This window comes from Podarcis erhardii (assembly GCF_964252035.2).
Source record: "Podarcis erhardii genome assembly, chromosome: 17".
Taxonomy (NCBI): domain Eukaryota; kingdom Metazoa; phylum Chordata; class Lepidosauria; order Squamata; family Lacertidae; genus Podarcis; species Podarcis erhardii.
Genome location: NC_138515.1, coordinates 8,953,706 through 8,976,116, shown reverse-complemented (window position 1 = coordinate 8,976,116; position 22,411 = coordinate 8,953,706). Strand labels below are relative to the sequence as shown.

The window sequence follows — 22,411 nt, the reverse complement described above, 5'->3', positions numbered from 1 at the left end:
CACCACCATTGCTGGCAAGTCTAAGGCAGCAGCAGATAACTTGCCCTGCCTTGGTTGGCTCCCCACTCCCAGACTAGAACAAAGAGAGCAGGTTGCTACCAGGAGCAGCACTTCATAGGAAACACTGGAATTTTCAGCCCCCCAAAGAAGAGAACATAGCACACTCGAGGTTTCCTCTGCAGGGTTTCCCAAACTTGGGTCTCCTCTCCAGCTATTTTTTTTTTTACCACAATTCCCATCATCCCTGACCACTGACCCTGCTAGCTAGGGATGATGGGAGTTGTGGTCTAAAAACAGCTGGAGTTTGGGAAACGCTGCTCTATAGCCAATCTCTCGCAGATGGCAGGATCTGCAATGAAGCCCCTTCCTCCACCTTAGTTTGGAAGATCCGACTCCCTAGGTATGAAAAGATATATACAGTGGTACTTTGGGTTAAGAACTTAATTTGTTCTGGAGGTCCGTTCTTAACCTGAAACTGTTCTTAACCTGAAGCACCACTTTAGCTAATGGGGCCTCCCACTGCCGCTGCGCCATCAGAGCACGATTTCTGTTCTCATCCTGAAGCAAAGTTCTTAACCTGAGGTACTATTTCTGGGTTAGCGGAGACTGTAACCTGAAGCGTCTGTAACCTGAGAGCATGCACACACACACACACACAGCCTGACTACCTGGGGATGGGGAAGAAGGTGTTAGCTGTGTTAGGAAGGACAGAAAAGTGGGCAGAGAATGAAGAAAGCCAGGCAGTTATAGCCTCCCGGTACCCCTGCCCTGCAGACGGGCACGGCTGCTGTGACAATGTCCCAGGTGAGATCTGATGTTTGCAACAGTGGGGCCCGGAGGGGAAACGGCAACACCCCCCCCCGCCTCCCTTCTCTGCCCCAGACACGATCCATCCCCCTTCTGGAGCAGGTTACAAAGCTCATTCATTCATTGCAGTTCACGGCGTTAAGACCGCTTGCCCACCCTTCTCTGCCCCGGCAGGACGCAGCTTGCAGGCACCCACTACCTCTCCCCCCTTGGGAAGGCTGGGAGAGGAGAGCTCTAGCCCCTGCTTGCCTTCTGGGATCCCCCAAGACATGGGAATCCGGTGCAAATATGGCAACAGTTAGTGAGTTTAGTGCAGAGCAGAAGGGTTACAAGGAAAAGCAGGCCGCAAGGCTGGGCTGGAGAGTGAGGAGGCCGTGGTGAAACAGATCACAGAGTGCTCTCTTCACTCTGCCAGCGCTGCCATTGGAGATGGAGGAATGGGACCCAATGAATGCCAGGACTCAACAAACCCCTGTCTCCCCGCCCCCCAAAACACCCCCTTTTGCAATCCAAGGGAAGTAGGTGCAACCTTAGTTCTTTCTGGCCTTCTCTAGTTGCCTCCAGAGCAGCGGTTCTCAACCTGTAGGTCCCCAGATGTTGTTGGACTACAACTCCCATCATCCCTGAGCTCTGGCTTGCTAGCTAGGGGTGATGGGAGTTGTAGTTCAACAACATCTGGGGACTCTCAGGTTGAGAAAGACTGCTCTAGAGAAAGGCAGGATGCAAAGGACTCATCTCCGGCCAAGTCTTCTATATTAAGGAAAGGCTAGCCACCCTGAGGGGCCACCCCAGATTTGGGTGGCGACTTAGGTCTTCTCAGCTTCTCCTGGCCTGCCTTTCAGCAAGCTGAAGACCTAACCTCACCAGATTGTGCTGCTAGGAGAGAAAGAAACTTGGGCCTTGCTCTAATGTGGGAGCTCTTTGACCAGAGACAAGTGTGAGGCCATAAAGGCCTGGGCCAGGATCTTTGGAAAGAAGAAACTTCTCTCTAAAGCAGGAAAGTTAACTGGGGGCCTGTGGGCCACATCTGCCTCCTCCAATTTTGTGTGTGGCCCTCTCAAGGACCCTCCCCCCCAAATTATCATTGTTTTATAGATCTATTTCTCTCTCTATCTCATTCACCCCATGGGCCCTTCCTGCCATGGTGTCATGATGTCAAGATGTTTTATTGTGGCTTCGCAAGGTTTCCCTCCTCCCCAAAATGTTGTCCATTAAACGAGGCTTTGTTCTGAAGGGCGCCTTGTCTTGGCTGTTGAGTGGCGTCTCCTTCTTTGGAGGTCTTTAAGCAGAGGCTTGACAACCATATGTCAGGAGTGCTCTGATGGTGTTTCCTGCTTGGCAGGGGGTTGGACTCGATGGCCCTTGTGGTCTCTTCCAACTCTATGATTCTATGATTCTATTCTATGATTCTATGAGAACTGAAGGGAAGCATCTGCCACAGAAAATTGTGCGTATTCAGGGGCAGGGTGACACAGTCGGCTCTCGCTTGGGCAAGCAACAGGCCCTCACATCTGTACCCCCCAACCTGAGGGGCCTGGGATTTTGCAGGAGACTCTACAAGTACATCAGTAGGACCACCACACCTCTTCCTGTGCCAGGAATTGAGTGTTACGATCCTCAAATGGGGATGCGGGCAAGAACCAAAACTGAGGCCTGGAACAACAACAGCAGTGCAACAGACCTATTTTCAGCAGGAAACCAGGGTTCTCTGGAGACACCCGTTTCCCCTTCAGTCTCATTACCTCCAACACCCCAGGGGCCTCTCTCTAGGGCATTCCCGAAACCACATTTCCTTCCAATTGGGGGGTTCAAGGCCAGAAGTGTTTGGACCTCATGGACCGTCGCTGAACTTCAGGGGCCTGGTGAGTGAGTGTGTGTGTTTCGAACCCAAGCCCCCTGGGCCAGAAGAGGAAATGCACACTTACCATCTTTGTGGACTCGCATGGCGGAAGCTGTGATGTCTGTCGTCACGTTAAAATACGGGAGCCACAAATCCTGCATTGGACACAGCAGAGTGGGACAGTGATCACATACACAGGAATCCCATCTTCAAGGGCTCTGAGGAGGGGGTGGCGAGGAAAGCCGCCAAGAGGACACATCTGACCTGCACATGTGAACTCACTTGCTCTCGCCCGAGTTCTATACCAGTCAAATTCTGCAGCTGGTACAATTTAGGCATATTGCTGTCTCTACTTGATTTGCTCTGTTCCTGGTAGCCTTAAGGGAAACATGCAGAGCCTTGCAGAGAAGGGATGGCTAACCTTTCTTCAGCCAGACAGCTGCTTTGATGGTCAGCCAGCCCTACAAGGGGTGCAGCAAGGGATGCGGTCAGCATACTGATACACTCACATGCCACACATGCACTGGGTATTTTAACACACACTCACTTGCAGTGCATACCCACCAGACATAGAATATCTTGCTCTTTTACCCACACACATATGCGTACACACTCATACTCACGCTCACTGGGGAAGACACGCAAACTAATACCAGTGTACTGGAAGAAGCAAAGATCACCAGTGTCGAAGCAATGATTCTTCAACATCAACTTGGTTGGACTGGTCATGTTTTGCAGATGCCCGATTATCGTCTTGCAAAGCAACTACTCTATTTCCGAACTTAAAAATGGGAAGTGTAATGCTGGTGGTCAACAAAAGAGGTTTAAAGACTCTCTCGAGGCAAATCTAAAAAAGTGTAGTATAAACCCCAACAACTGGGAAACACTGGCCTGCGAGCGCTCCAGTTGGAGAACAGCCTTTACCAAAGGTGTTATGGGCTTTGAAGACACTTGAACTTGGACTTCCGGTCGGCGCCAGCGCTTAATGGCGGTCCTCCTTTCGATCTCCGGAGGACTGCTTCACGAGTTCGGGTCTGACCGCTACGGCGAAGCGGGGACCCCTAAAATCACAGGCACGGAAGCCTGTGAACAAGGAGACTCGGTGGGCACCATTTGCGCCCCCCCTTTACTGTAAAAGAGCCTTTTTAAAGGCTCCGGAGCGGCATCAGGGGTGCGTGCGGTGCTGAGAGTCGCTACCCAGCCCGTGAAGTGAAGCCGCGTCGCCATAGGCGGAGAGCGCCGATTCCTTCCTGAAAATCTGGACTTAAATTGAACACCCGTAAGTAAGATTGGGAAACTTACTGGGACTTTTAAAAATTGCTTGAAATTTGGCTGAAAACGGGGACGGTAAATAAAGGAAGTCTGCCTCCCCCGGACTGCATGACATTTAAAGCAACGGAACTAGAAAGCTGCAATTGGAGGAGAAGTAATTTTGAAGTGTTTGAACTGTTTAACTCTGACATTGAAATTGAACTTCCCCCCCAGCAAGCAGGAGCAAGGGGGGAAGAAAAGGGAATTTGGCTTAACCTGCATGAAAGGAAATAAAAGGAGAAAATTTTCTGCTGTCTCTGACTCTGGGAACAGACTGCCTGGGTGAAACACTTTGACGGGGACTGTCAGATAAGATTTGCTGCAAAGCTGAGACTTTATTTGATACATCGGGACTCTACTGAAACAACAAATTGACAGTCTGTTGCAGTTAGAAGACTTGAAGATTGTTGTTAAAAACTTTCTCTCTCTGGGGGATTTCTTTCTTTGTTTCTCCTGCTTACTGGATACATTGAATTGCTCCCTCTAGAGGGTTGAAAGGTAACAGTTGCAACACAGACTGTAAAAAACAAGTCACTGGATTTTTCCATTCAAAAGCTGCTCCTGTGGGAACGACCTTGGGACATGAGCGGCTCAGCAGAAGAGATAGCAACAAGGTCTAAAGCTAAAGCCGCCCAAAAGAAAAGGGGTTCAACATCAGGCATAACAGGAGCAGCTGGGCAGGAAAAAGGGATAGATATATTCATGGATTCAGTGACTCAAGCATTACTTAAAATAAATGAATCCTTAGAAAACTTGACAAAGCAGAGCACGGAAAATACCAAACAGCTGGCAGAACTTACAACAAAATTAGATTTGAACACCAAAAGCATTACATCCAACACAGAAACTATAGACAAACTGATTCAAGAAAATGCTATAATTCGAAAAATTGCTGAAGAAGCTAAATCCACTGCAGATACTACACAGGAAAAATTAGCACCAGTCTGTAAGAAGTTGGACGAGCATGAGGCCGCCTTGTCTTTGTGGGAGATGCAGAGGAAGGAGAGGAACTTAAGGCTAAGACTGGTCCCTGAAAGTGAAGGGGACAACCTAGTGGACTTTCTCACAAAAGAATTTTCAGAATTTTGGCAGGTAAACACAGAGGAAGAAGAATTTAAGATAACAGCTGCCTTCAGACTGGGTAGAAGGCAAAACAGAAAAATTCCAAGGGATTGTCTGATAACTTTGAGATCTAAAGAGGAAAGAGATAAAATATTAAATCTACATTACCAGAGAACTCTTGAGATTCTTTTGTGCAAATTTACAAGGACATCCCAAAATACATTCTGGAGGCAAGAACCCATTATAAGAACCTGGTTCACCTGCTGAAAAGGAACAGCGTACCTTTCAGGTGGGAATTTCCACAAGGTTTGTCCTTTAGTTACAAAGGAAAGAAAGTTAAAATAAGAACAGTACAAGATAAAGAGCAATTCCTGGATAGAAACGAGGAGGACCTGCAGAAAGGAGTGGTAGAATTGCCCTCTGAAACAGACCTTGGAAACCTGACATTTGGACTTAAATCACCAACGGAAGAAGAACAGCTGCTGGGAGCAGCAGGAGGCAACTAATTAAATAACAATGTCTCTGCGATTTATAAGTTGGAACTGTAATGGACTGAACCTTCCCAGAAAAAGGCGTGAGGTTTTTCACATTTTGAAAAAAGAACAATTGGACTTGATTTGTTTACAAGAGACCCACGTGACAAGGGCTCACAGAAAATTGCTTATAAATAAAAGATTAGGACAGGAATTTATTTCATCGGACAAAGTCAAGAAAAGAGGTGCGGTGATCTATGCAAAGGAGAAATTGGCCCCAAAATTGATTTTTAAAGATGAACAAGGAAGATTTTTGGCAATTGAGATACAAATCCAAGGAGAAAATTTTTTGACAGTTGGTATTTATGCACCAAATGAAGGGAAGGCAGAATTCTTCAAGAAGTTGCACGAGACATTAATGGACTATCTGGACTACAATGTAATTTTATTAGGAGATATGAACGGCGTGGTTTCCACCAATATGGACAAAGCACAAAGACAGGTGGTCTCCAAGGATGGGAGATTACCTAAGACTTTTTTTGAAATGACCGAAAATATGGACCTGATCGATATTTGGAGAACAAGAAACCCTCTTGAGAGAGAGGGAACGTTTTTCTCTGAGGCACAAATGACATGGACAAGAATAGACCAAATATGGATTACTAGTGGAATGGCTCCAAAGATAAAAAATGTGGAAATCTGCCCAAAGACATGCTCCGACCATAATGCTGTAAAGATGGAAATGAAATTAACAACAGCTGGTTCCTTCAGATGGAGAATGAATGACACCCTATTTAGAGATGATGAGATTTACAAAAAGGCCCAAAAAACTTTGAAGGACTATTTTGAGATAAATCTGAGGACAGACGTTGAAAAAAGAGTGATTTGGGACGCAAGTAAGGCCGTGATGCGAGGTTTCCTAATACAACAGAATTCTTTAAAAAGGAAGAAACAAAATGAGAAGAAAGATAAGATCCTGGAAAAAATAAAAGAAGGAGAAAAGAAATTGAGATCGAAACCAAAGTCTCATGAGATTTTGAGAGAAATTAAGTTTTATCAGATGCAGTATATGGAATGAACCAAGAGATAGAACGGAAAATCAAGCAAATGAGACAAAGGACATTTGAATCAGCAGATAAATGTGGGAAACTTCTTGCATGGCAACTGAAGAAGAGACAAAAATTGAATACAGTCACAAGTTTGGAGGTGGAAGGAAAGAACATTTCTAAACCAAATGAGATTAGCAACTGCTTTCAGAGTTATTTCAGAAGACTATATGCACAAGGGCCGGAGAACGAAGGAGATATAGAAGATTTTCTTAAGAAATATGGATTACAAAAAATTTCGCAACAAAGTATGTTGGTTTTGAATGAGAAAATAACAGATCAAGAAATAGAGGGTGCCATTCAAAATATGCAATTAGGTAAATCTCCAGGACCAGATGGATTAACCTCCAGATACTATAAAGCCTTGAAGGAATGGTTAATACAACCGTTGAAGGAGGTCTGCAATGAAATACTAGAGGGGAAAAAGGCACCTGAATCGTGGAAAGAAGCTTTTATTACACTTATACCAAAGACTGAAACTGAAAAAAATCAGATCAAGAACTACCGCCCTATATCATTACTTAATGTGGATTACAAAATATTTGCTGACATTTTAGCAAAAAGATTGAAGAGGGTGTTGGTGGAGGAGATTCATAAGGACCAGGCAGGCTTTCTCCCAGGAAGACATTTATCAGATAATGTAAGGAATATAATTGACATTATGGAACTGTTGACAGTAAATATTAATACAAAGGCAGTTTTAATATTTGTGGACGCGGAGAAAGCTTTTGACAATATTTCTTGGAATTTTATGAAGAAGAATCTCCATGGGATGGGGGTAGGCCAAAGGTTTGAAAATGGTATAGGTGCAATATATTCTGAACAAAAGGCAAAGTTAATTGTAAATAATGTGATTACTGATGAGCTTCCTATTGAAAAAGGGACACGACAGGGGTGCCCAATATCCCCATTACTTTTTATATCAGTCCTGGAGGTTTTGTTGAATATGATTAGGGGGGACCAGCTGGTAAAAGGAATTCAGGTCGGAGCCAAACAATATAAATTGAAGGCATTTGCAGATGATTTAGTATTGACTTTACAAGAGCCAGACACTAGTACAAAAAGAGTTTTAGAACTAATTCAAGTTTTTGGTCAGGTAGCAGGATTTAAGTTGAACAAACAAAAAACTAAAGTCTTGGAAAAAAATCTAACAAATGTTGAAAGAGAGAGGTTCCAAAGTGAAACTGGGTTAATGGTGGCAAAGAAAGTGAAATATTTGGGGATTAATATGACATCTAAAAATGTGAACTTATTTAAAGACAATTATGACAAATGTTGGACAGAGGTAAAGAAGGATCTAGAAATATGGTCGAATTTGAAGCTTTCCTTGTTAGGTCGAATTGCTGTCATCAAAATGAATGTACTGCCTAGAATGTTATTTTTGTTTCAGACATTACAAATTGTGGACAAACTAGACTGTTTCAAGAAGTGGCAGAAAGATATATCTAGATTTGTCTGGCAGGGCAAAAAGCCCAGAATAAAATTTAAGATATTAACTGATACAAAAGATAGAGGGGGGTTTGCCCTGCCGGACTTAAGACTGTACTATGAATCGGCAGCTTTTTGCTGGTTGAAAGACTGGCTACTTCTTGAAAACACAGATATTTTGGACTTGGAAGGATTTGACAATAGATTTGGTTGGCATGCATATATATATGGTATGACAAGGTTAAAGTTCATAAAGGTTTTAAAAACCATATTGTTAGGAAAGCATTATACAATGTTTGGATTCGATATAAGGATTTGTTGGAAAATAAAACTCCTAGGTGGTTATCACCAATGGAAGCCATGGAGGTGAAGAAACTTAATATGGAATCTAAATGGCCAAAATATTTTGAAATCTTAGAGCAGGAAAGCGGTAAATTTAAACTACAGAGTTTTGAGAAAATAAAGTCCAAGGTACGAGATTGGCTCCATTATTATCAAATAATGGAGACCTTTAAACAAGACAGGAAAATTGGTTTCCAGGTGGAGAAATCGAAATTAGAAACAGAATTGTTAGAACCCAATACTAAGAATTTATCAAGAATGTATAACTTGTTGCTGAAGTGGAATACAATAGATGAGACAGTTAAATCAGCCATGATTAAATGGGCACAGGACATTGGTCATGACATTATGTTTGCTGACTGGGAACAGTTATGGACCACCGGCATTAAATTTACGGCATGTAATGCCTTAAGAGAAAATATTATGAAAATGATTTACAGGTGGTACATGACCCCAGTCAAGCTTGCGAAGATCTATCATTTGCCCAATAATAAATGCTGGAAATGTAATGAGACTGAAGGCACTTTCTTTCACCTTTGGTGGACCTGCCCAAAGATTAAAGCCTTTTGGGAAATGATTTATAATGAAATTAAGAAGGTACTTAAATGTACTTTTCATAAGAAACCAGAGGCATTTCTTTTGGGCATGGTCGGCCAATTGGTGTCAAGAAAGGATAAGACTTTTTTATGTACGCTACTACAGCAGCAAGGATTCTTCTAGCAAAGTATTGGAAGACACAAGAATTACCTACACTGGAAGAATGGCAGACGAAAGTGATTGACTTTATGGGATTGGCAGAAATGACTGGCAGAATCCGTGACCAAGAGAAAGAGACGGTGGAGGAAGACTGGAAGAAATTTAAAGCTTATCTTAAGAACTGTTTTAAAATTGATGAGTGCTAAAATGTCAAGGGAAAGGAAGATGCAGAATTACAGCTGAAATTGTTTGATGAATTAAGATGAAATTGAGAATGAAAATAAGTTACAATTTAATTGGAGTAAAGGGTTGCTGAAAAACTGTTAAATAAGGATGCAGAAAGGGTGAGGTATGGGGAAGTCCGAGAAAGAAGGCTTATGAAAATGAGGTTATGAAATTATACTTGTTCGTATGTTTTTGTTTGTTGATGTATGTTTGTTATTTTGTTTTAAAACTGGAAAATCAATAAAAAAAATTTTTTAAAAAAATGAAGACACTTGAACTCAGGTCAAAATGTGCTAAGAGGAAGGGACACTTGGCAAACCCTCACTGTGATCAACTTCTGCCTGGAAATCTATGTCCCCACTGTGGAAGGACGTGTGGATCCAGAATTGGCCTCCATTGTCACTTACGGACTCACTGTTAAGACTGTGTTCATGGAAAACAATCTTACTCGGCTACAAGCGATCGCTAAAGAAGACAGACTCATACATACATTTTCACAGACAAACACACACACACACAAACAAACAAACAAACCATGTACTGAGCATTCCCAGTGCTCCTCCCTCCAGGACTGGGGCGGAATTGCAGGAAAACCTCGCCTTTTACTTTGCATAGAAGGATTTGTGAAAAGCAAACAGCAGCATTTCCACACATGCTGAAGTCCATTCTCGGTGCTGGCAGAAGGAAATGCTACCTTAAAGCCTCCTGCCTGCTCTTTGAGGTTAATCTCCAGACCGAGTGTTGCGGTGCTTAGTGCTAAAACCAGGGATAACAGATCCTTCTGACTGCTATTTATAGATTCTCTCGAAAAGGGCAGCCAGAGGGATTTGTAAACTCCCAATAAAGAGGGCTGATTGCCCTTTAGAAGTTGCTCTTTAAAGAACAGAAAAGCTTTATCTCCTGCTCAGATCAGCCGGGGGCTGGGGGGTTAGAGCGCTGCCAGGGTTGGTGAGCTCCTTCCTGTGGTCTGACAGGCCACATCTAGCCCACAGGTTTATCCTCACTGATGTAAACCAATGAATCTCTACTGCATGTGGCTCCAGACATTTAACACGGCAGCTTCCATACAATATCTTTATTGTCATTGTCCCATACAGAACAATGAAATTGAAAATCTACATAAAACATTCAAAAACCCCTAAAAACTCTGAAACCCCATTTTAAAATAAATATACTATAGAGACATCTTATGTTGCATCTAGAACCAGAATTCCACATGTGGTAATTAGGAGAACGAGCCACAAAGCAGGCACCACCAAAATTATGGATTCTGCAATCCCCAGATCTCAACATCCTGCATTTTGGCAGTAAAAGTGTTAGCACAGGATGTTTCGGTGCTGGGGGCAAAACACACCACACCGCAGATCCGAACCCTGCCGATATGTTTTCAAGGAAAAGCGCTTGCAGAACCTCGCCATCAGGAAAGGGTAGGCCAAGACACCAGCGGGCATTTTGTTCCTTGGAGGCCAGATCTGCTGCTTCTGTGGATGCTGCTGCCCAAGGCAGCCGCCTCACCTGGCCTCACGCACAAGCCGGCCCTGACCCAGCCCCTTTGCCAGACACAAAGCTGCCATGATACAGATCAAAATGGCAGTGGAAGAGACATGCGCAGGCATCCCTCATGGTGGCCCTGGGAGCATACCTCAATCTGCTTGTCCTGGAACACCTTGTGAATGCTGGTGTTGAAGGCAGAGCCCGAGAACATGGAAGTTATGGGATAGGTGAGGTCCAGCACTGTGGCAAACACCGAATTCATGATCTGCAGAAGCGACAGAAAAGTGTCTTGATGTTAGACAGAAACGGGTGAAAAAATTAAAAAGGATTCAGCCTCACCGAATCTAGAACAATGGGCTTACTTCCTCACTCATACTGCCTCTTATAGCTTTATCAAATTTCATTTACGTGTTCTCATTTCTCAACTTATTTCATCTTCTGCATTCATGCTAACTTTTTGGGAAGAAAGTGTTGTTGCGTATACAGATTAAAAAGCATGAGGGAGACAGAACCCACCTCATCTAAAACTCTGAATATGTCCTTCCAGTAAACATTCAAGAATTCAGTTGGCCCTCCCCCATTTTATTTACTACCTTCTAAGGCTGGGCGATACTTGGTTTTCAACATTGTGAGGTTTTCCCGGCTAACCATCGTGACACAGCGACAGATCACGATGTCTGAAATAACACTGGAAAAGGCTGGAAAAGTGGCTGGGCTGGGGAGATAGGGAACAACCAGGAGAAAGGGAAGGAGATTGCCTGCTTGCTTGGGCGAAGGAGGTCCTGCTTGCTCCCTCCCTCTCTAGCTCAGTCCTGGCCTTGGCAGAGGGAGCCTGAGAAGCTCCTCCATCTGCCTGCCTGCTGGTCTGTTGCTTTGCCTTTGCAAAGCAAGCAGGGCTGGCTCTTTCCTCCCGGTGGGTTGCAGGAGGAGTGAACATAGAAAAGATGTAGCCCACTTGCTTGGGAGAATCAAACGTGTAGGCAGATGTGCGATCAGGCAATTTAAGCTGCCAGTACATTGCAGCTCCCCGGCCGCCACCAGCACCATGCCTTTCCCTCCTGCCTGCTTGTGCTGGGGAGCCGTGATGTATCGCCAGCTCAAGAAATCTGAAGTAGGCATTGCGATCTGAACTTCGAACCTGTTTCAGACAATGCATTGCAATAGCTCTACTGCCTTCTGCCCACTTAGGGCTAAAAAAGGTTAAAGGATCCCTGGACAGTTAAGTTCAGTCAAAGGTGACTATGGGGTTGCAACGCTCATCTCGCTTTCAGGCCAAGAGAGCCGGCGTTTATCCATAGACAGCTTTCCAGGTCATGTGGCCAGCATGACTAAACCACTTCTGGCACAACGGGACACTCGGATGAGTGCCAGCGTGCACAGAAACACCGTTTACCTTCCCGCCGTTGTGGTACCTATTTATCTACTTGCACTGGCATGCTTTCGAACTGGGAGATGCCAGTGGCTCTGTGCTCTAAACCACTGAGCCTCTAGGGCTTGCTGATGAGAAGGTCGGCTGTTCGAATCCCTGCGACGGGATGAGCTCCCGTTGCTCTGTCCCAGCTCCACCTAGGAGCCCTCAGTCAAGAACCTGGGATGCAAGAGAGAAGCGGATGTACCCGGCGTGCAGGACTCCAAGTGGAAACTCCCGCAAGGCACACTGGAATGCCTCTCTTAGCTTGGGGGAGCGCCGTAGCTCTGTGGAAGTGCAGCTGCTTGCATGCAGAAGGCCAACATCAACAATGTCTAGGCAACACGATGACCATATACATACGTAATAGACAATCTTTATGGAATTCCCTCAAACCATAAAAAGTTCAAGATGAAATCTTTAGTCTCAAAGCCTCTGAAAATCTTTAAATGAAGCGAGGTGCCAAACTTTGTACGATGAAAGACAAGCTGTGAAGCTTTGTGTATTCAACAAATATGATGTCCAACACTGAACAGTGATTCTGGATATTGACTACTGTTTCGTAGAATTCTTCGTCAGCGTGGTGGGTGGATATAGAATGCTTCATAAACCCATCTTATTTCGAATGAATGCAGCGACTACATTATTACACAAGCACTGTTCCACAGCATTTGATATTTTCATTTACATACATTCATTCTTTGAGACTAAAGATTTCATTTTCAACTTTTTATGGTTTGAATGAATTCTATAAAGATTGTCTATTATGTATGTATATGCTCATGGTGTTGCCTAGACACTGCTGACGTTCTCTTGGCAACACAGGGGTTTGTTTGGATACTTACTGCATGCAGAACGCCCCAGGTCCAATCTCTGGGATCTTTGGTTCGGACTGGGAATGCCACCCGTTTGAAACCTTGGCGAGCCACGGCCAGGCAGTGAAGGCAATACTGGTCGGGACAGCCTCCTAGGTCCTTATGTTTCCCGAAATTTGGCAGGCTCAAATCAGCTGGAGTTTCCCCTCCCATTCCAAACCCTGCCGCTTCCAATACGTGCTCACTTTGGCCCACTCCCTGGCTCGCTGCTTCGTGCGCACGGCGCTCCTCTCCTCCGCGTACAAGGCGCCGATGAAGGAGCCGATCGAGGTGCCGCCAATCAGGTCGATGGGGAGACCGGCTTCCTCCATAGCCTTGATCACACCGATGTGAGAACAGCCCCTGCGGCGAAGGGAAGAGCCACACCTGAAGCAGGCCAGAGCGCAAAGACCGAGGGCAGCCGCGATGTCCCAGCCCTGGGCTGCTCCAACAGTGTCTGGGCCCCTCCTTCGCTCCTCCCTAGGCCAAGGGAACCGGGACGGCTCTCCTCTTCTTCCAGAGGCGGGGAACGGTCAAAGGAAGGTCTGCCATGCTGCTCAAAGGCATCCCACCTCCCATTTCGTGAGTGGAAGAAAGGTGGGCTCCAGAGGCTTGGTGGGGAAAAAGCTAGGCTCCTCTTCGGGGCAGGGGTGCTGGGCAAATAGCTGCCTTCCCAGGACCCAGGCAAGCTGCATTCGGGCACCCTCCGGACCTCCCTTTCAGCCCACCCCGATTATGTTTTATTAAGTTTCAATATTTTAAACTTATTCAATCAAAACACAATTTCTCCTTTTCTCTTATTTTTGTCAACTTCCTACCCTCATTTTCCATGGAGTTGTTGTTTCTCCCCTTCTGCTGTACCCTAACCATACAATTATAATCTAATTGCTTCAGTTGCTCATAGTTCAAATCCTGTGATAATATTTCTTCAAGTACAGTGGTACCTCAGGTTACAGACGCTTCAAGTTACAGACTCCGCTAACCCAGAAATAGTGCTTCAGGTTAAGAACTTTGCTTCAGGATGAGAACAGAAATTGTGCTCTGGCGGTGCTGCAGCAGCGGGAGGCCCCATTAGCTAAAGTGGTGCTTCAGGTTAAGAACAGTTTCAGGTTAAGAACGGACCTCCGGAACGAATTAAGTACTTAACCTGAGGTACCACTGTAGTCCAAAAAAAGATATCCATTCTTCTATAAAACATTCATCATTAGGTTCTCTTAATTTTGCTGTTAATTTTGCCAGTTCTGCACAGCCCACTATCTTACTTATCCATTCTTCTTTGGTGGGAAATTCTTCTGCTGACCAGAGACAAATGGCTGATGAAGATGATGGACTATGCCGAAATGGCAAAAATGACCGGGAAAATCAGAAACCAGGAAGAGAGGAACTTTAATAAGGAATGGGAAAATTTTACAGTGTACTTAAGAGAACACCGTAAACATCTAAAAACTTGGGCAGCATTTGAGTAACGTTTGTAATGTACTAAAAACTAAGGTAAAAATGGATTATTTAAGAAAAATAGAGAAAATATGTGAGGCAGTTGAAAAAGGTTGAAAATGGAAACCATGGAAGGGTGGAGGGGAGTCAAAGGATTAGGGAATCCTAAATGCTGCTGATGGTGTCTAATGTTTGAATTTAAATGTTTAGTGTAAAACTGAATAAAAAAGATTGTACAAAGGAACTTCTTCCTTCTTTCCTTTTCTGTGCATAAAGAATCCTAGCTGCTGCTGTTACATACATAAACACCTTTAACATTTTCAGGGGGATTTCTGCCCCTATAACACCTAACAAAAACGCTTCAGGCTTTTTAATATATATACTCATTTTAAACAATTAAAAAAAAACTCATCACGTATAATTTCCCAAAATACCCTCGCTACTCCTCAAATCGTATAAATTTTTCAGACCTTCCCCAAGTGCTTGAGGGCAAATTACCTGGCTCCACCGCCCCCCAGCACTAAAGCGATGGTGTTCCCCGTGAGGACTCTCGCCAGGCGGGAGAAGTCGCTGTGGCGATCAGCGTTCTTCTCAAAGACCTTCTCGTACATCTCCCTCTGCAGCGGGGGAAGCAGAAAAAGAGGGGAAGGGGGTTACTTCCACCAGCCTCCCAAGAAGCAGGAGACTGTGAAGGGGAGTCCTCGAGAGTTTGCCTGCTTCAAGGCATCAACTTTTCCCATCCAGAGAAAGGCACTCACTCAAAATACCATATTTTTCACTCTATAAGATGCACCAGACCACAAGACGCACCTAGTTTTTGGAGGAGGAAAACAAGGGGAAAAAAATTCTGAATCTCAGAAGCCAGAACAGCAAGAGGGATCGCTGCGCAGTGAAAGCAGCGATCCCTCTTGCTGTTTTGGCTTCTGGGATAGCTGTGCAGCCTGCATTCACTCCATAAGACGCACACACATTTCCCCTTACTTTTTAGGAGGGAAAAAGGGAGTCTTATAGAGCAAAAAATACAGTAGGCACCCGGTGGGGAGGGAGGTCCACTCACCTAGCAGCAGAGCCCAAACAACAAAGCACACTTTCCCATTTAAGCAGCTGAGAGGTAGGGCTGTGCATGGTTAGAGCGTCAGCCTAGGAGACTAGGGTTCAAACCTGCACTTGGCCATGAAGCTCAATGGCAGGGGTGGACTTTGGTAAACTTTGAGCAAGACTAAAATTTGGCACCCCCCCCCAAAAAATGCGTTATACGTAGGGCTGCCTCTGGAGACGGTTCGGAAACTTCAGCTAGTGCAGAATTCACTTGCTCATCAAAGCAAGACAGTTTGAGCATCTTACACCGATCCTGGTCTGACTGCCCTGGCCACCAATTAGTATCTGGGCCCAACTCGAAGTGCCGGTTTTGACCTATAAAGCTTTAAACGACTCAGGGTCACAATACCTCAAGGACTGCCTCTTTCCATATGAACCTACCCAGACCCTGATATCATCTTATGAGGCCCTTCGTCGTGCGCCTCCTCCTTGAGAGGTTTGGAGGGTGGCAACATGAGAACAGGGCCTTCTCTGCAGTGGCCTCCCTGTCTGTGGAATGCTCTCCCCAGGGAGGTTCGCCTGGTGCTTTCATTATACACCTTTAGGCGCAAGGCCAAAATTTTCCTTTTTAACCTAGCCTTTGGTTGACCCGATCAACAATCTACACTCTTTTAAAATGTGGCTCTTTTTTAGGGGGGTGTTATTAGGTTATTGTTTTTATTTTATATAGTGTGATCTTTTCTGTGAACCGCCCTGAGACCTCCAGATATAGGACAGTATATAAACTCAATAAATAAATAAATAAAATAAATAAAATAAAATAAAATAAATAAAACAAAACAAAACAAAACAAAACAAAACAAAACAAAACAAAACAAAACAAAACAAAACAAAACAAAACAAAACAAAACAAAACAAAACAAAACAAAACAAATCTCTATTATGGCTCCTCTCAGTTTTGGGCCCTTTAGCTTGGCGCCGGGTGCAGTGGAACTGCCCGCAGCATCCTAAATCTGATGTCGTCACTGCCTTGGGACAGTCACTGCCTCTCGCACCCCAACAACAGGGTTGTCGCGAGGATTAAATGGGAGAGCCACATAAGCCACCTTGAGCTCCTTGGAGGGAAGAAGACAGGGTACAAATGCGACAACCAACAAATACCGTATTTTTTCCTCTATAAGATGCACCAGACCATCAGACGCACCTAATTTTTGGAAGAGGAAAACAAGGGGGGGGGGGGGGAATTCTGAATCCCAGAAGCCAGGAGAGCAAGCAGGATCGCTGCGCAGCGATCCCGCTTGCTGTCCTGGCTTATGGGATAGCCGCGTGCAGCCTCTCCTGGGCAGAGGATGAAGGCTCCCCTTGCCCAGGAGAGGCTGCGCGCGGCTAAGCAAGAAGCCAGGACAGCCAGCGGGATCGCAGCACAGCAGTGTGTCCAGCTCTTGGGGGCTTTTCCCCGAGGAGGGAGAACCGCACACACGCTCCACGCGGCTCTTTAAAGGGAGCGCTAAGCAGAGCCTCCAGCCTGCATTCGCTCCGTAAGACGCACACACATTTCCCCTTACTTTTTAGGAGGGGAAAAGTGTGTCTTATAGAGTGAAAAATACGGTAAATAACCAGGGGAGGGGGTAGGTGTGGGAGGGAAGGAGGCTTGGAGTGAAGGGAAACACTATGCAAAGGCGACTGGGGTTCTAGCGAGGAAGGAGACATGGAGATCCAGGGTGCTAAGCTCAAACAAAATGGGTTCAGGGCAGGCAGTAGCATCTTCCTAAGAACGGGCAACTAAGCCTTGCCAGGGAGAGCAGTGGGATGGAGGGACAGGCTTTTGGGTGGGGAACACACATGGGAAAGTGGAATTGGCTGGTACCAGCTTGTTTGGGCTGCGTCTGGAGAAGACCCGACGCGGGCATTTGATGTGCAGGTGCCCCGAGCACCAGCTGCGCATGTTGAGCCACTCCACGGTGCGGGCAGGGCTGGGGCCGTCCTCCCGGTGCAAGAGGATAAGCTGCTTCAAGGCTCGGACGGCCGTGCTCTCCAGCATCTGCTCCAGCTGGGGAAAAGCAGAGAGAAGAAGGACATGGTGGGCAGGTCCTCTTTTTATCAAGTAATAATCATGAATAAATAAAAATAAAAATGTGCACCCCACCTCCCGAGGCCATTCCATTGTAACTATCCAACCTCCCAATATTTCAATGCCTCTTGCGATGGTTAGACCCCTTTCTATTTTAACAGTACAGAGTCTACAAACTCCCTCCATATCTCCTCAAAATTGTTTCTCCTGCATATTCCCCACCTTTATCATTAATAGCTATATCCCACACCTCTTTATACCACTCTTCCATTTTATATTCTGCTTGCCCCTTCCTAGCTACGGTAATCCATGCAGCCATCAATAAATTTGTGAGCAAGTCCTTCATAGCCCGCGAACCTTCCACCCCATCGTAAATTGATAACAATGCTACCTCTGGACTTTCGCTCAGCTTTAACCAAGTGATTTCTGTTATCTCCTTAAACACCCTTTGCCAAAAAAAAAAATTGTACAGATTTACAACCCCACCAGATGTGAACGTAATTCCCTGTTTCCTGGCATCCCCTCCAACATAACACTGAATATTCCTTGTTTATTTGATTTAATCTGACTGGTGTTAAATACCATCTCCAAACTAATTTATAGTAATTTTCTTTGATTCTTATAGACATTTTCAACGTACATCCTCTTGTCTCTACCAAGGGCTCCCTGATCCCTCCCTCCCGGGTCTCCGATCCCAGCAGAGCACACCTCGCTTCCCAGACCCTGCTCACCTCGCCCAGGGTGGGCTCCTGGTCCCCGAGGCCCACAATGAGGATGCAGTCGGCTTGGCGGATGCAGCGCACAGTCCACGGGGTCAGGGTGCAGTCAGTCTGGTACAGCACAATGCGATGGATGTCCTCTTGCTGGGCCAGCCAGCCAGACAGGCGGTATTCATGGATGCTGGAGGGTGTTTGGGGACATGTGAAATTTATTTTTATTTACTGCCATTTTTTATAGCCCACCTTTCAGGATGTGAACCCTACCAAGGTGGTTGACAAGCAGTATTCAACTATGTGTTTTAAAAGCTACAACGACGATATTAAAAATAAAAGGCAAGCTTTCAGACTTGCACAAACAAGACTTCTCTAACATTGAAAGCTTGAATTCTATTTCAACCAAAAGAAAAATGTTTAATTATAATTGGGGAGAAAAGGACAGCCGTTCATGTTCTCACTGTACCCTCCTCACTAGGTGGTACTCAAGGTGAGGAACGGAGGTGGGAGAGCAAATTTAGGGAAGTCAACCTTTTGCCTCTCTCCTTCCTATCCCCTCTTGACCCCGCAACGCAGCTGAAGAAGAGTTTGGATTTGATATCCCGCTTTATCACTACCCTAATGAGTCTCAAAGCGGCTAACAATCTCCTTTCCCTTCCTCTCCCACAACAAACACTCTGTGAGGTGAGTGAGGCTGAGAGACTTCAGAGAAGTGCGACTAGCCCAAGGTCACCCAGCAGCTGCATGTGGAGGAGCAGGGAATCAAACCCGGTTTACCAGATTACGAGACTACGGCTCTTACCCACTACACCACCACTGCTGAGCTTCTAGAAAACCTAATATATGGGAAATAACTGTGTACAGCTGAAAACGCTGGCAGCATTAAGATAAATTCAACAGTGTAAACAAGTTTTGATGGATGCAATAATGGAATACTGAATGGTATAGTTTTTGTAAAATATGCAGGGATTTGTGATATGCAAAATGAACCGTGGAAAGAGAAGAAGGGAAATCACTGATATCTTAAGGAAGTAAAATAAGTTTTTGAAATTGTAAAACAGGAAATGTAATAAAACCTCTAAACCCCTGGAAGAATCTGGCAATCACGACAATTCTACCTTCGGACCCTGTGCAGGGGCACACAGGAGCACACAGATAACTTACCTGTCCAGGGCGGAGGCCCCAAGACGGGCCCGGATGATGTCACTGGTGAGAAGCAAGGTTGGGCCTGAAAAAGCCAGAAGAAAAGTGGTCATGACTGGTGGAGCCAGGGCCAAGGAACGGGAGACAGAGAGAGTGAGCGTGAGAGCGAGAGAGGAGAGCGCTGTAGTTGGGCTCACCAATGGCGTTCAGGGCGTGCTTGAGTTCCAGGGTGAAAGCTGCCATGGGAACGTCGTCACACACCGGGAGGACGGCCACCGTGGAGAGGTTGCTGGCTGGATTGGTCAACTCTGAGCTGGAGGTCATGCCCAGTCCAGAACCTAGAGGACGAGACCCAGTGAGCATGTGGCTGGCCCAAGCATTCTATGAATGAAAATGGGACTCTCTACACACTCCTACCTGGGAAAGGGCCACGCAGCTGCTGCAAGTTCCCCAAGATCTTCTGGCTCAGTAGGTGTATAAGGCGAGTGACAACCTGTTTAAGGCAGAGGAAGTCAAGAAAACACAGAAACCAGCGAGTATCTCTGGCATGCTCAGCCTGGTTAAGCAGAAAGCCGGATGAGCTGTTGTTGCCAGCTCCTGAGCAACACACACATTCATCTGATGTGGGGCTCTGAGCCAGGTATTGGATATACTATGAGCAAGGGGCTGGCTGGGCCACTTCCTTGCTTGAAGCTCACAGGACAGCCCTTCCTCTAGTCTTCCCTAAACAAAAAAGGTAAAGGTAAAGGACCCCTGGACGGTTAAGTCCAGTCAAAGGCGACTATGGGTTGTGGTACTCATCTCGCTTTCAGGCTGAGGGAGCCAGCGTTTGTCCACAGAAAGCTTTCCAGGTCATGTGGCCAGCATGACTAAACCGCTTCTGACAACGGGACACTCTGACGGAAACCAGAGCGCACAGAAATGCTGTTTACCTTCCCACCACAGTGGTGCCTATTTATCTACTTGCACTGGTGTGCTTTCAAACTGCTAGGTGGCAGAAGCTGGGACAGAGCAATGGGAGCTCACACTGTTTGTGGGGATTCGAACTGCCAACCTTCTGACCCACAAGCCCAAGAGGCTCAGTGGTTTAGACCACAGCACCACCCGCATCAAGGTCCTAAATAAAACAACAATAACTTCCTGCACACATTTTTAAAAATAGCTCCCTGAATGTCATCACTTCTGGCTACAGCTTCACTCAGGCACTAAAGAGCAATTCCAAAGTGTACTCCTTGGTAGGATTCTCTCCAGCTACCCTTTATGGGGCAATGGACTCTAGCCTGATAATAATATTTGTAGGAGGCATCATGTTAAGTGTGAAGTAGCAACTTCTTGTTGCTGCTCTCACTCACCAAGGCGATGCAATATGCGTGTGTTTCAGAGGGTCTTTCTGCTACATGGCACAGCAAGTTCACGGCAGTCCAGGAGAAACTGCAATATGAGGATTTGCCTGCCTTCATCAATCAGATGTGTGGGTCTCAGCAACATCTCTGGGCATATTCAACAAACTTGGGATTAAGTTCATTTTGAAACAAGCAGAGGGCCCAGCACCCAATTAAAAACTGTCCAGAGAGTTTGCAGGCAGAAAAAGAAATTGCTAATTTGTTTTATAATCACCAGGAAAGTCAACTCTCTTTTTTCTGTGCGTTGTGCATTTATTCTCGTGGAATTTTAATACATATTTTGGGCAGTAACTGCTTACAATGGTGTGGTAGATGTTAGAAAAGTGCTTTGTTACGGCTCCAAGCTTTGCTCTCCTGCGCTTTTACCACTACTCTCTTTACTTTGAGTGTTTATAAAGCTACTTTGCCTGGGTACATCTTCTGTCCCAAACACTTATCCCATATGTTTACTATGCCAGGAGTTTCATATTACAAATGATGCTGAAATAAACCCTCAAACCAGTTGCACAAATTAAAGTATGCGAGTTCGGGACCTGTTTGTGAACCGGCATGCATAACTTACTTTGAAGGCAGAATCTGGTATTTCTTAAGCACAGAATTCCTCGCTACCCACCTGAGGATACCGTCGCTTGATGTTGTTGAGGGTCCCTTCTGGGAGCTTGGCCAGCTCTGTGTCCCTTACAGCGTGGACAGTGGTGGCTCGGACTTGGTGAGTCAGGGCTTCTACCTGAAGGGGAAAGAGGGGCAGGGGTGTCAGGAGTTCAGCCTACACTCAAGTAGGACCCTGGCAGAGACACATGCCCGACTGACATGTTCCCTCCCTCCTGGTCGATCATTTGGGAGCTTCATAAGCTTTCTTCAGCCTGAACATCACAGCGACTGATGCCAACCGACACTGGCACACTTAGGGATCCACAGAGTTTGTGCATCATGTGTGACAAACCTCAGCAACTCAGCATTTTGGCTAATCTACTTTATTTACATATAAATACACACAGAGCACTGCAACATGGCTCCCTCTCTCTCTAGCATCGGTCAGCAAAGAGAAAAAGAACAAAGGACAATAGTCCCACTTCACGGAACACAGTAACACAAACATCCTGTCTCCGTCACTTCCCACTCTGTGGAGCCAAAACATATACCGTCATGTGAAAGACAAAAATCCCATGACTGCAATCATGGAGCAGGAATTCTAACATCGGGGGTCACATTAAGCAGAATTCCTAGCATGAAACGGATGATGTCAGAGCTGTGCCTGACAAATAATATGTTGGCATTAAATGATTTATGTTCCAGCCACAGAAGGATGGATATCTAGGAGGAGCCATGACTGGGCAAAAGCAGAGGTGCCCACTGTGTGTGTTCAAGACTAGGCTAGAGCAAGGGTCTGATACTGATGCTTGTAAGTCCAGCTTAAAGGAAGAAAGGGGCCACTGTACCCCTTCTTCCAAGAACAACCTTTGGGACCAAATTGGGTGGGCAGGTCTCTTTGTCACAATTACAAGGAAATAGGCCTCTGTTCCAGGAAGACCTCCCCTGAGCAGGTCCCAAGGTTGCTGCAGA

At 45.7% G+C, this 22,411-nt stretch overlaps 1 protein-coding gene across 7 annotated transcripts in view; it reads right to left on the bottom strand.

The window, feature by feature from the left end:
* PNPLA6 (patatin like domain 6, lysophospholipase) overlaps positions 1 to 22,411 on the bottom strand; it is an 86,155-nt gene that overhangs the window by 15,576 nt on the left and 48,168 nt on the right. For all 7 annotated transcript variants that reach the window (XM_081844796.1, XM_081844799.1, XM_081844800.1 and 4 more), the window contains exons 20-29: positions 21,462 to 21,575; positions 19,863 to 19,938; positions 19,643 to 19,783; positions 19,467 to 19,530; positions 18,321 to 18,489; positions 17,386 to 17,568; positions 14,979 to 15,097; positions 13,253 to 13,409; positions 10,933 to 11,049; positions 2,733 to 2,802 (exon numbers count right to left, since the gene is read on the bottom strand). In XM_081844796.1, coding sequence (XP_081700922.1) covers positions 2,733 to 2,802; positions 10,933 to 11,049; positions 13,253 to 13,409; positions 14,979 to 15,097; positions 17,386 to 17,568; positions 18,321 to 18,489; positions 19,467 to 19,530; positions 19,643 to 19,783; positions 19,863 to 19,938; positions 21,462 to 21,575 — 1,210 coding nt within the window. The remainder of the gene's footprint in view (positions 1 to 2,732; positions 2,803 to 10,932; positions 11,050 to 13,252; positions 13,410 to 14,978; positions 15,098 to 17,385; positions 17,569 to 18,320; positions 18,490 to 19,466; positions 19,531 to 19,642; positions 19,784 to 19,862; positions 19,939 to 21,461; positions 21,576 to 22,411) is intronic.